Source organism: Erinaceus europaeus, chromosome 21 (assembly GCF_950295315.1).
Source record: "Erinaceus europaeus chromosome 21, mEriEur2.1, whole genome shotgun sequence".
Taxonomy (NCBI): domain Eukaryota; kingdom Metazoa; phylum Chordata; class Mammalia; order Eulipotyphla; family Erinaceidae; genus Erinaceus; species Erinaceus europaeus.
Window position 1 is genome coordinate 16846461 of NC_080182.1, and position 13439 is coordinate 16859899.

Genomic DNA, 13439 nt, shown 5'->3' on the forward strand with positions numbered 1-13439 from the left:
TGTTAAAATTCGGTGGCTCTAGCTGGCCAGGCTAGCTTCACGGGCGGGTAACAGAGACGCGGAGACAACGGCTGGGCAGGGAAGCTGTATTTCTTTATTCAGGAACAACGATTCATAAACTAAACCAAACTAATCACCAAACAGAACTCTGCTGTCTCTTTGCGGCGGCACAAGCACTCTCTCTTACTCTCAAACTCAGGAACCCTCTCCAACTCTGTCACTCTGGAACTCTGGCGGGGTTCCTCGGGGCGGGGCCAAGTGGGCCTGCGAAATTTAACTGGACTGATCCAATTCTCTTGGCGGGGGAGAACTAGAACCTAATGTAAAGCATACAACACACTTGGACCCTAAACGTAAATAAAATATCTCATAAGGTGGCCCGGGAGGTGGTGCAGTGGATAAAGCATCAGACTTTTCAAGCATGAGGTCCTGAGTTCAATCCCCGGCAGCACGTGTACCAGGTAGTGATGTCTGGCTCTTTCTCATTGATGAATAAATAAAATCTTAAAAAAAATTAAACACAAATATATATATATATATAATACATCTCACAAGGCTATAAAATATTTAATCATTGAAAACTCTAAAGTAAACTTTTTATTATTGCATTTTCCCCTTTCTGTTTTCTTATATAGACATAGAAAAATAAAAGGGAAAGAGAGACTTTCCTGCAGCACTGCTCCACTGCCCATGGTTTCCCTACAGGTGGGGACCAGGGGCTTGAACCCAGATCCTCACACATTGTAAGCATTGTGCCCCACCAAGTGCAATATGTTTTGTTTTTTCAGGAGATAAACAACATTTGCAATTTGACGGAGTCAGTGATTAGTCTCTACCCTTGTGTACATTTGCACTTTTTAAAAAAGTTTTTACTTTATTTGATTTGATAGGACAGAGAACTTGAGAGGAGGAGGGGGATAGAGACACAGAGAGACACGTGCAGCACTGCTTCACTGCTCTGTCCTGCAGGTAGGGGCCGGAAGCTTGAACCCAGGTCATTGGGCATTGTAATGTGTGCCCTTTCTTCAGCATGTGTGCCACTACCCAGCCCATTTGCACTTTATTTTATTTTATTTTATTTATTTACTAATGAGAAGGATAGAAGAGATAGAAAGAATCAAACAGCACTCTGGCACATGTGTTGCCGGGGATCAAACTCAGGACCTTGAGAGTCCAACACCTTATCCACTGCGCCATCTCCCGGACCACCATTTGCACTTTTTATAATTATTTTTGAATTAATAAAAATATCCCTGCTAAAATATCTGAGTTCACCATCACATAGTATAACATCAACAGTTATAATGCTTGCTATTACTTGGAGATACTCAACAGCTTAGAGGGCAATTAATTTCATATCTCATTTCTTCCTCCTCGATACTTCTTGGCAAGAGAGATTTCATTTTTTTTATTATCTTTATTTACTTATTGTATAGAGACAGTCAGAAAATGAGAGGAAGGGGGAGACAGGGAGAGAGAGAGAGAGACTGAGAGACACCTGCAGCACTGCTTCACCACCTGTGAAGCTTTCCCCTGCCCCGGGGACCGGGGCTTGAACCCGGGTCCTTGAGCACTGTAGCACATGCGCTCAACCAGGTGCATTACCACTCGGCCCCAGCAAGAGATATTTCATATTCTTCCTTCACAAGCGAAGAAATAACGTTCTGACAAGCCAAGTGCAACACAGGCAGAAAGCAACAGCTCAGGACTAGAACTTAAATCTTAGGTCCCACTCCCTACACACACATCAAATAGCTCAAAAAAGGGAGTTGTGGGGGTCGGGCGGTGGCGCAGTGGGTTAAGCGCATGTGGAGCAAAGTGCAAGGACCCGCGCAAGGATCCCGGTTCGAGCCACCGGCTCCCCACCTGCAGAAAGTTGCTTCAAAGGCGGTGAAGCAGGTCTGCAGGTGTCTATCTTTCTCTTCCCCTTTCTGTCTTCCCCTCCTCTCTCCATTTCTCTCTGTCCTATCCAACAACGACAACATCAATAATGGCAATAGTAATAACCACAAGGAGGCTACAACAACAAGGGCAACAAAAGGGGGGGAAAGATGGCCTCCAGGAGCGGTGGATTCGTGGTGCAGGCACCCAGCCCAGCAATAACCCTGGAGGGAAAAAAAAGAAAAAGAAAAAAAAAAGGGAGTTGTACGAGAGTGAGAAGACCTTGTTTTGTATATTGTATCTTTATCTTATTTAGAAACGTTTTAAAAATTTGCTTCCTCTCCCTTTTGTTGCCCTTGCTGTTTTATTGTTGTTGTAGTTATTATTGTTGTTGTTAGATATGACAGAGAGAAATAGAGAGAGAAGGGGAAGACAAAGAGGGGGAGAGAAAGACACCTGCAGACCTGCTTCACTGTCTGCAGGTGGGGAGCCGGGGCTGGAACCGCGACCCTTACGCGGGTCCTTGTGCTTCGCGCCGCGTGCGCTTGACCCGCTGCGCTACCGCCTGACCCTCCCCCCCCCCATATAGAAACTTTTTAAGATAAAGAAGAGTTCTTTCTACACAAACTGTACCTACAAAGCAGCGACTTAATTTAAGAGAAGCTCAATTCTGATGGGGAGATCCTTACCGGCCGTGGCCACCAGATGGCGAAGGCTGTCCGTGACCCACATCTGAGCTGCACGGTCCAGTCCACGCGGAAACGGCGGTGAGGCTCAAATGTCGAGAGCAAGATGCTGACTCCTCTCTCCCACCAACAATGCGGGGAAAGTTGTACGAAGCCTAGACTCATAAAAGCCACTGTGCAAGCCCCGCTACCTCCACGAGAGCCCAGCTGAAAGCAGTTTAGGACTTTGTTTTTTCCTAACACGATAGGAACAAATTTAAATTGAGGTGGGCATACATCCTGCGCCTTAAACAAGTGGGGAGGGGGGCAGTCCTGACGTTTACTGGAAGTCAGAGCCTTTGGGGGAGGAGGGGCCGTAGCTAAATTGCCTGTTCCGGGATCTGGTGCCTTGAAATCCTCCCGCGTGAACAAGTGGGACATCCACAGCGACACCTAGAGGGTTTCTAGGAGAAAGAGTGGAGAAGGGATTGGAGTGCCCGGAAAAGTATGTTTTTTCTTTTGAGTCTTAATGATGAAAAAGTTTTGTATCCAAGTCAGTACCGCGTGCGTGTGTGTGTGTGTGTGTGTGTGTGTGTGTGTGTGTGTGTGTGTGTGTGTGTGTGACTTGTGGCTGCACCCAAGCCGGTCAGCTTTTCAGTACTGGAGGAAATTCAGTCCAGGCCAGACGGGCGGATCCGGGTGGTCGCACTGAGTCCAGGCTTCTGCCAGTCCTGGGAGAGGCTCCTTCCAGGCAAGGGATGGGCGTACTCCGCGGATTCCAGTGGTTGCGAGCTGGACCTGGTGACCAATGCCTGAACTAGAGGGGCGGAGACTGGAGGGATTTCTTAGAGGGCTGCTTAATCCGGCTCACTACTAATTCTTGCCAAAATGTCATTTTAAAAAAGAGCCTTCCAAGGCAGGCTGAAATCGCCACGAGGGCGAAAGCGAAGCTTTTGGAGTCCACGTCCAGAGGGTGCATGTGTGTGTAGAGGGAGGCAGTGCTTGGAATGTTTTTATTCCGGAGCTTTTTCTTGACACCTGAAGAACTAAAAAATAAAATAACACCCCCCCCCCCGCCACCCATCTGATTCAGGAAAAGGAGACTGCAGATAAGAAGAAAGTTAGTGGGTATTCCCCTCCCCGCCCCCGGTTTAAAGCCAATAGAAAGAGGCAGGAATGCTCACTAAGGCGAAAAGCGGATTTTGGAGCCACTGCAGCACTGAGAAGAGCATTACTGGCTTGTAACCTGGGTTCTGTAGCCCCGGCTGAATGTAGGGCGCGCTGGTCGGCTCCACTACCCCCCTCCCCCACCCCCGGTTACTTTTCTGACCCTTCCAGACTTTTCCCAGTGGGTTGCCCTGTGCCTCACCTTACCCCCAGGACAACTACCCTATCTGCGAGCAGTTTTTTTTTTTTTTTGGGGGGGGGGTTCTATTCAGAAGAGAAGGAATCTCGGGCCTGAAGAACGTAAACGCGAGCTGGGGCAAGGTGAGGTGACAGTCCTACCCCGAGTTCTACCCAAAGCAGGAAACATTTAGGGGCTACGAGTAAGCTGCTTGTTTATTTATTTATTTTCATTAGCCATACAAAATCCTGGAACCAACTACCAGAAAGTGGATGTGCACATGGAAAATGAACAATATATCCGACTGAGTAGCCTGATGCTTCTTTGCATTTCTTTTCCTTTTGTTGCAACTTGTTTCAGTGTGCATTTTGTTTTGGTGAGCAGGAACTAAGGGGAAACGAACCCCCGCAAGCCAACAGCCCTCTCCCCCCAAAAATTCGTGTCCCCACCCAAAGCAGCGGGGGTCGCCAGCACTGGCACAAACGTTGGGGCCCAGGGAAAAGGGGGCGAATGTAAACAAACGGGGCGCCGAGCCCTTGATCTTTATTTAAATAGAGGCTAGTTTATCGGTGTCATCCTAGGAGGATTAATTAGATACATCTCTTCACAATTTGGTGTCTGACACTCCATCTTAGGAATGCCTTATCACAAGGTGTTAATTGGGGCCACTCAGCCACTTACGTTTCTATTAAACACTGTGAGGGACTTTTCACAAGTACCAGGTTCTTTTTACTGTACGGTGCAAAAACATACAGGACTTGAAATAGACTGGGGGCCAGAATCTGCTTTGTCCCGGTGCTGATTAGCATTTCCCGGCGTTCTGGAGCGCAGAAAAGGAGCGCTGTCCATTCCAAATTCCATCGCACCGCTGGTTACCAGGCGGTCCCGCGGAGTTTGGGGGTTGGGGAGGTGGGGAGGATGTATTAGCCAGGAGCGTGGGGGGGCACTTCTCCTGACCCTGACCCTGTCACTCATAGTAAGTACTCAGAACCCGCATCTGCCTAAATTTCGCTCCTGGCTCCCCCGTAATGTTTGAAGTGACATTGGCCCAAGCGTTAGTAAGTGGCTTCAGAGACGTGGGGCTACAAACCGAGCCCCCAGGCCAGCGGCTGCAGGGGGTGGAAGAACTCGGGCTGGATAAGGGGGCGGGGGACGGGGCAGAGGGATGGGGAATCTGTGAGGGGTGAGGTCCTGGCTCCTGGAGATCTTAATTGGGCGCGGAAGGGGAGGAGGCTCGGGGGCTCGCTCCCCTCCAGGCAGTTAATCCCTTTAGCAGCTGCATTTCCTCGCTAGGTAGTTTGCAGATCGACCCTCCTCGGCCAGACCTTTACCCCCGGAAGGGTGAGGATGGGGCTGGAAGGGTTTGCACGCTGGGCCAGAAGCCGTCTGCTGATAAGCCTGGCGGGACGTCTGGCGCGGGGCTGGGCCGGGGGAGGCAAAGGGCCCCCTGCCCCAATCCTAGATTGATCTCTTCGGCGGGGCCAGGGCGCAGCCGAAGATGCGGTGGCCTTCGCCCTCCCCGGGAATGAGAGCCTAAGACACCGAGCTAAGAGCGAGGCGGAACGCTTCTCAGCCGCAGGCCGCAGATGGACGACATGCGGGGGTGACTGCGACCCTCCTGGGTCACGGTCGCGCCCCCACCCCCGGGCCCGGGCCCAAGCTGCGGGCAAAGGCCCCCAGCCAGCAGCTGCGGAGGCGGGCGTTCCAGAGCAGCTCCGCGCACCAGAAAGCCGCAGGTGGCAGCAGCAGCCGAGCTGCGGGGGATCCCTGCGTTCCCAATTGCTGCAGGGACCTGGAAATCGTGGGCGTTCAAAGCACAGCGGGGGTTCCCGGGGAACCCACTTGGGTCGGGGGATGATAAGTGGTCACAAGTTAACCTTAAGTTAAAGCCCGGAGAACTAACTGGCCGCGGATGCTGGCAGGACTAGGACGCCAAGGTTTGGTCTTAGTGATCTTCCCGGTGGACTTCAATTAAACCGTGTGTGGGTGGGTGGGAGGGGGGGTGCGATCTTGTATCTCAGTGGCAGATCCCCCACCCCCAGCCCCAATACCTATTGTCCAGACTTCCCTGTCCGAGTGAGGAAATAACTTTAACTCGGCTTCGAAGGAGGAAAAAAAAAAAAAACGCAGTTAAACAAAAGCATCTCCACCCTACCCCCCACGACCTTAGTGTCCATTTGGAGATTCTGTTGTCCTGGAGGAGGGGTTGGGGTGGGGGTGGGATGGGGGGCAATGTTCATGTAGGGAGAAGGGTGGAGGAGGCAAAAATAAATGAGATCTTTACAACAAAGACTGTAACCCATACACAGTACAGTAGACAGAGCTGTGCCTGTTCCCTTCATGAACCACATTTATTAAAAAGGACTAAGACTGTACATAAAAATCCAAGGTCTCTAAAAAGCTTATAGGAGCTGTGGGATCAGGTCGTGGTTTCTTCACATTACCAATTTGGGTATGGGGGGGCACGCAGAGGTGGCTAAGGAGGAGGAAACAGGAGTTTACCTTAAACACAGTTCAAGTTAGTACAGAGTAGCTGAGTACATTCTTAACTACCTAAGAAGTAAACAGAATATTCTCGAATATGGTGGGGAGGATAAGAGAAACTATCTCCCTGCCCCTGCAGCTGTTGTTAGGTGATTTGCAAATTCTTTACAAAGCCAAAGCACCAAGTTTACACAACCTCAGACACCTAGTTAGGCTATTTTTTTTTTTTACAATATATTCCATGTTATTCTATAGTGTATCTAAGCACACACGACTGTATACATTAAAATTCTCTCACTTTTTTCCCCACTCTCTTTCTCTTTCTCTCTTCTCCTGGGTGACTCTCTCCCTTGACCTCTACTGAGTGCTCCCAGCCAGGCCTACATACAGCAGAGGCCTAGCAGATGAGGCAATCCTGTACAAGGGCTCAACATGGCTTGTTTCAAAATCCAGGGAGAAATCAAATTCAGGTAAAACCAGAACCTTCACAAAAGTTTATCTTGCCTCCCAGGCCTAACATATTTTGTCCTTAGAAGAAGGTAAAGTCTCCCTGAAGCTTAAGGCACAGCCCTTCTGTTCCAGAAGTCAGAGACTGTTACTTAAAACTCAAGGATTCTATTAGCATACAGATCTACAAATAGAAATGAGAACCAAAGTTTTTTCATTCATTTGATAGTGCTAAGTACTTGACCTTCAACAGCCTGATTCTGAGAATGTTTAGTGTCTCCAATAAATAAATCCAGAATCACGAACAACTTTTAAATGGTAAAATACATAAAGTCCTTCATTTATTTTTAAAAAGAAAAAAAATGCTAGGTTCATTTCCGTTACCTGCAGCAATCAAAAAGCTTTGGCACCTTCTTTTAGAGAATTGCACAAAATGGGATGCATCAAGGTGGAAGGTGAATGTCTTTTTGGCAACCTAGGCAAAGAAGACAACAACAACAACAAAAACAAAACAGAAAAAAACATCACCACATCCATCTGCAATACATTAGCTCACTTTTTTGAGGTTAAAATAACTCTCTAGGGAGTTGTGTAAAAAGCATAGTACCCTCCCATGCCTTTTGAGGTGTCTTTACTGTATTCTTCCGAATTAATGTCCTCACACTTTATAGAGGGAGAATTTTCATTGCTAGAGGTGCTAGGAGACAGCCGCCTTCGCTTACAAGCACTGGTGTACACCCCTGAATCATTGGAATCCAGAGACTTGATGGAAGGAGGGGTCTCTATCCAAGAAGAGCTCATTTCTTCTTTGACTTTCTCCTTAGAGAGTTGATCTTCAGAAAATACAGGGGGGCTTGTTCTGGAGGCCCAAGGGAGTCCAGCCGCCATCTTCCTCTGATAAGAGCCTCGACTGCCCCACCCTGCCATTGCAGGGAAGGTTGGGTCAGGGTAATAACCCAGAGCATGAGATGTCTGGAGGGGCAAGGACTTAATACCATACGGAAGCAAGGTGCTGGAAGTATATTCAGACTCATAAGAACCAATGTCTAATTTGTTGGCCCCAGCTTGCTGGACAGGTGTGACAAGCCACCGCTGGGGAGGGTTGGCCACCTCTTCACTCTGTTGGGGTGAAAGGAGGCCATTGGTCTGTGGCACGGTTCTCTCGCCATTATAATATCGAGCTTGAGGTAAAGTGTTGACAAAGGGCTCCGGAAAGAAGGACTGAACTCCGTACCGACCTCCAGGGACAATCTGATGGGATCTAGGAGAATCCGTGGGAGATGGAGTTAACCTGTCATTTTCTGAAGCGGTGTACATGCTACAATATAAAGAGAAACACTTAAAAAAAAAACTAATGTTGTTCCCAAACAAATTACCTCCCAGAAATGAAAAAGGGTGTTTGTACTGGGAGCACTGGTCTCGTGGCAGGGAAGAATATTGGTGGTTAATGGACTGGGCCACTTTTATGCTGGAATCCAGGCTCATGGGGGCAAATTTACCACCACATTAAAAAAATTTTTTTTTTCTTCCTAGGCATCAATTACTGAAACAGAAAATTCTCCTCAGCAAGCCCTAGAGCTTGAAGAACTCAAAACAGCCATCCCTTGTCAGTGTGAAGGAAGAAATGCTAGCCTGGGTGTTAGGAGTCCCAGATTTAAAGGCCTTTATAAGGGACTCTTGTTTGATATGAAACTCACACTCTCTTGGTTTAGGGTTTTTCTTATGTTAAAAAAAGAAGAAGAAAAAAACAGAAAAGAGAGGGAGTTATAATACCTGTTCCTGAGGAAAAAAAAAAAAAGCTGGATCCAATGGAAAGGAAGGTATATAAATGCAGATTATGAAAATGTTAAATCTCTACTCAAAGGTTAAAAAAAAAACTCCTCATTTTTAAGTCCTTAACATTGCTTTAGAAATTAGCAAAACCCTTCCATGAAAAATTCCAAAACAAGATTAGTTAAGGCAAAACTATGCAAATATAAAAAAAATTAGTTAATCTTCATGTGAGAGAAGTCTTCCTAGGACAAAGTTCTCAGCCAAATGTCTCATTATGTATATATTTTTCAAAGACAAACATGCAAATATGAATAAAAGTTGTACTTACGAATCATAGTTGTCCCTGAAGCCTTTGGCAAAGGGGTTATGATCAATCTTTAGTTGCGTAATCTAGAGAGGGAGAAAAAAAAATAGTGGCTGAGTGTTTTAATCTGCTGGACTTTGTTTTAGAGATTCTTGGGAAGTCTAAGACACTCACATCTGTGTTTTGGTAGGCAGTCACTGCAATGAACTGAGTTTCTGAGAAGGTAAATGTCTGAGTCTTTGAAGGTTCATTTAAGTCCTCCACTCCATCTTCTGTAACTTCAACAATGTGGAGTCGTGGTTGGTATTTGTGCAAAGACTGTAAGACTATCATCTGAAATTGGTATAGAAAAAGGATGTTCAAATCTAACAAGTCTCTTAGAGATTCACCATAAGTAGCCCTGCACCCCACAATGAGATTGGTGCCTTGTTTCCTGCTGTAGCTTTATCTACAGCCACTTTAAAAAGGAAAAGATTTTTTGGTGACATATGAGAGACTCTCACATCAGACAAAGAGGAGAGAAAGAAGAAAGAGTATATTTAGGTACATGAAGCACTGGGGATTGAACCCAGAACCTCAGGTATACAAGCCCAAAGCTCTACCAGTTGAGCCAGTTCTCTAGTCCCAAATAGCCACTTTAAGAAAAAAATTCTCATTACTGTTATTTTTAAAACTCAAAATATGGCTACATGTGCATGTTTAATAAACACGCTTTCTTAAACATTTCATTTTTCACCCTGCTCTCCAAGATTTCAGAATTTCTCTTCCTAAGAGTCACTGCAATTTGCTACAGAAATTGAAAATTAGAGGGGGGGAAAGTCAGAAATATGGAACCAAACAGCAAAGAAATATGAATAGTAAAAACAAGAAAAACTCCCCTTCAACCCCCATCACTCTACCTGGGTGTTATTGTTATTTGCGCCTTTGTTATTGGTGAGTTTCAATTTCCCAAAGGAAATCTCCTGTCTCATCCAGTGGGAGCCAGTATTAGGAGACTCTGGGTGAACATACATTTTGTTGCCTAAGAGAAAATGAAACAAGACACAAAACCAAGCATATAGAGGGCTGTTATAAAAGGAGGGAGGGGAAGAAAGGTTAACTATGGTCATGGCTTAAGAGCTCCATTCACAGCACAAATGTCCCTAGAACTAACAGAAATGACTGACAGCCCTGCCAGATCTGCCATGCTTCAATTCTACCTTAGACCAACAAAACAAAAAAACAAACAAATAAAAAAAAACCCTCATGGTAACATTACCTCAAAATATTAAAATGGAAGTCAAAGGAGATGATTCTTGAAATCCAACTTGGTACCTTCTAAAGCTGGAAGGTGTTTGGGGCTTTTTAAGAGGACTCAACCTTGGGCAGTGCTTCCTTATAAGAGAGTAGAATGCCAGGGGCCCTTGCCACCCTGAGAGTTAACACCAGTTTCTTAACAGAAGAGACAGGAGGGGTAAGGTCATACTAAAGTTCTATATGTTGGTAGACAAGAAATCTGACTTGGCAATTCTCTCCCTATTAAACAATCAACTCATACTAACACCTCTAGGCCTCAGGTTGGGGGTGTTGAGGGGGTTGCTAGATTTAAAAGTGAGTTGTTTGAAGCAAGGGATCCCCTCCGCACCTCCCTTGCCCTGCTCCTCCTCCCTCCTCACCCTGCATGTTATTGTCAGCTTTGCCACAGGTCACCCACTTGCCCCCCTGGAAGCGCCAGTGGTTGGGGTCTGCCAGCACCACCTCCACGAATACGTTGTAGTGGGCGGTGGGATTGAGTCCGTTTATGTTGAAGCTCAAGAAAGGAAACATTCGCCTGTGTAGGGGAACAAACAGGAGAAGCGGTTTACATTAGGATGCCCCAAACAGGTCCACACACTCAGCCCCTGCTGGGAACAGACCCCGGGGGTAGGGTCTGAGGGTCACATTTAGATGTGAACAGATGGGGATGGGGAGTATACAGGTCGATAAAATGACCCTAAGTGATGTAAAATTGTTCTGTACTAGTAGCGCTTGGAACCTCTCCCCTCTTTTCCAAAATAACTTGTCCCAAAGTCAATATTTCTCAAGTTCATGTGTGTCTACGCCCTCTCCCCATGCAAGCTGTCGAATTCACAGACACTCATTCATTTTTCTTCCGGAATACTAAAAAAATGATTATAATGTCATGAGTGCAAGTACCAGGGGAACAACATTTGAGTTGTTCTGGGAAAATGGAAAGGAAAACTTTACTGGTAAAGTCACCTTGACAGGTTCTCGCCTGGCACCCACAACATTCGTCCCCAAAATAACCGATTAGCAGTTGGACTTGTATCAACTTTTTCACGCCAGGAGCCAAGTCTTGCTGCAAGGACTCTCTAACCAACGACCGGAATCAGCCCTCCCATGCTAGCGCTCAGGCTCTCATCCGCTCCTCTCCAGGTACGCGGTAGAGACCCCGGAACCTACAGCTGCAGGAACCCACCCACAGGACTTGGGGTACGGGGACACCCCCTGAGCTTTTCCCCAATACGAGGCTACTCGCAGGACCAACGCGCATCCAAGTCCACCCAAACTTAGTAGATAAGCCCCAAGATCCATTTCCACCTCGTCCTCCTCCATCCAGATGTGAAGTGGTGGGAAAGCCCTGCACATTAGCACCCGGCAGAAATTGCTGACGTGCAGGCCAGGTGGGACACCTGGTTTGGCTATGCGGTGTCCCCGCTCGCCAAAAAAAAAAAAAAAAAAAAAAAAGCGCTACCATCCAAGGGCTGAGTGACTTAGCACAGCCCCGTAACTCTCTCTCTCTCTCTCTCTCTGTCTCTCTGTCTCTCTGTCTCTCTCTCACACACACACACACACACACACACACACACACACACACACCAAAGTCCTCCCTCCGCGTAAAGCGCTCACCTGCCCTGTTTGGTGATGATCATCTCGGTTTGGTGGCGGTGGAATTTGAGCCAGAGAGGCCGGTTGCACAGGTAGACGTGGGCGCGAAAGCCGGAGCCGGGAACCCCGAGGCCGCCCAGTCCTCCGCAAGAGCCGGCGCTCGCGGCCCCGGGATACGGTCCATACAGCGGGGCCCCCTGGCTGTACTGATAGGCGCCGGGGCCGCCGCCCGCGCCGCCGCTCGCGCCGCTACCCGCGCCCGCTCCGGGGCCGAACTGCGGCCTCCCGGGTGGGCACACCGCCGCCGGGAAGCCGCCGGGGGGCAGCATGGAGCCGTAGGGGTAGCGCGCCCCGTTGGGAGTGGGGTACACAGATCCGTGGGGCGCCCCGGCCGCCGCCTGGTACGGGAAGAGCGAGCAGGGCGCCGCCAGGTCGGAGGCCTGGGGCCCGGGGGACTGGAGGTAGTAGCGCTCGGAGCTCAGGCTGTCCATGGAGTAGCGCGCGCTGGCGGCGGCGGCCGCGGCGGCTGCAGCGGCGGCCGCGGCGGCGGCGGAGGGCAGCTCCTCCTCCCCGCAGGGGGAGCCCTTGCGGCCGTCCGGGGGCCCCGGCTTGGCCACTGCCGCGGCGCTGGAGAAGGCGTCCCCGGCGTCCGCGTCACTGAGCATGGCAGCGGGGGTCCCCGCGCTGGCGGCTGCGGGTTCCCCGCTCCCTGCTTCGCAGGAGAGGCTGCCCGAGAACTTCTTGGGAGCTTTGTCCAGCCTCTGAGGCGAGGGGGCAGCACCGGGCAGGTGACCCGCGCTCCCGCCACCGCCGCCTGCGCCGGCGCCGCCCCGCGCGCTCTCCAGAGGGTAGAAGTGCGCGCCGGGCAGGTTTACCGAGCTCACCAAGAGCTGCTCCCCTAACTGCATGCTTTGCAAAGCGCAGACTGCGGCTGGTGGCTTCCTCTCCTCCCGCGGCCTTATTATAAAGGCAGGATGGGGGAGCCAGCGCCCTCTTCCGAGGGGAAGGTAACTTCCCCTTCCTCCTGTGTGCAGGAGCTGCCCACCTGGCGACGCGCGGGCCGCTAAGGCGCAGTGTGCGCCCTTGAACACAGCGCCTTTTCCTCCAGGAAAAGCTCACTGAGTTTCCAGGCGGTCAGTAAAAAGGGACCGAGAAGCGCTCTTCTATCTTTCCCCGTCCTTGCCTCTCTGGCTCTCCACACTCAACACCCAGGAAAAAGACTTAGGTCTCTGTCCCCATCCACCCAACAGCGCAAGCCTAGTCCTGAATTCAGCCTTTCTTACTGTCGGTCAAGTTGACCATTAGGAAACTTGGGGGCTGTCATGGACTGCTTTATATAAGTGCTGCCGGGGAGGGGCTTCGCTGTCCCACAGCCCTGGGACCTTCCTATTGGCTGGTGGAGGTGACACTAATTTAATTAGGCATCTACTAATTGGATCAAGCCCCCTTCCACTTTCTTTTCCTCTAGTCTGATTTTTTTTTTTTTTTTTTAACAATCTGCCCTGCTGTGAGAATCAGTCCGGATATCTGTACTTTGCTAGAGTTTGGGGGAGGGGGCAAGGCTAGGGTCTGCATAGAGGGTTCCAGTCGTGGCACAGAGCTCATCTCGGAACTCTGAACTGGGAATTGGAGAGGGGAGGCGGGAGCAGGCTTTAAAGGCCGGATTCAGAAA

The 13439-nt window shown here is 49.2% G+C and overlaps 1 protein-coding gene across 2 annotated transcripts; it reads right to left on the minus strand.

The window, feature by feature from the left end:
• Nucleotides 1-6223: 6223 nt before the first annotated feature.
• EOMES (eomesodermin) lies at nt 6224-13054 on the minus strand. 2 transcript variants are annotated; one of them, XM_060180458.1, is made up of 6 exons: nt 11789-13054; nt 10555-10709; nt 9799-9920; nt 9074-9232; nt 8924-8985; nt 6224-8083 (listed from the first exon to the last, which is right to left on the minus strand). In XM_060180458.1, the coding sequence occupies exons 1-6, from the start codon at nt 12673-12675 to the stop codon at nt 7402-7404; spliced, it is 2067 nt and encodes a 688-aa protein (XP_060036441.1). In that variant the 5' UTR covers nt 12676-13054; the 3' UTR covers nt 6224-7401. The 2 variants fall into 2 exon arrangements, with proteins under 2 accessions (XP_060036441.1, XP_007517051.2); XM_007516989.3 differs by having other exon boundaries at nt 6224-8140.
• Nucleotides 13055-13439: the final 385 nt, after the last annotated feature.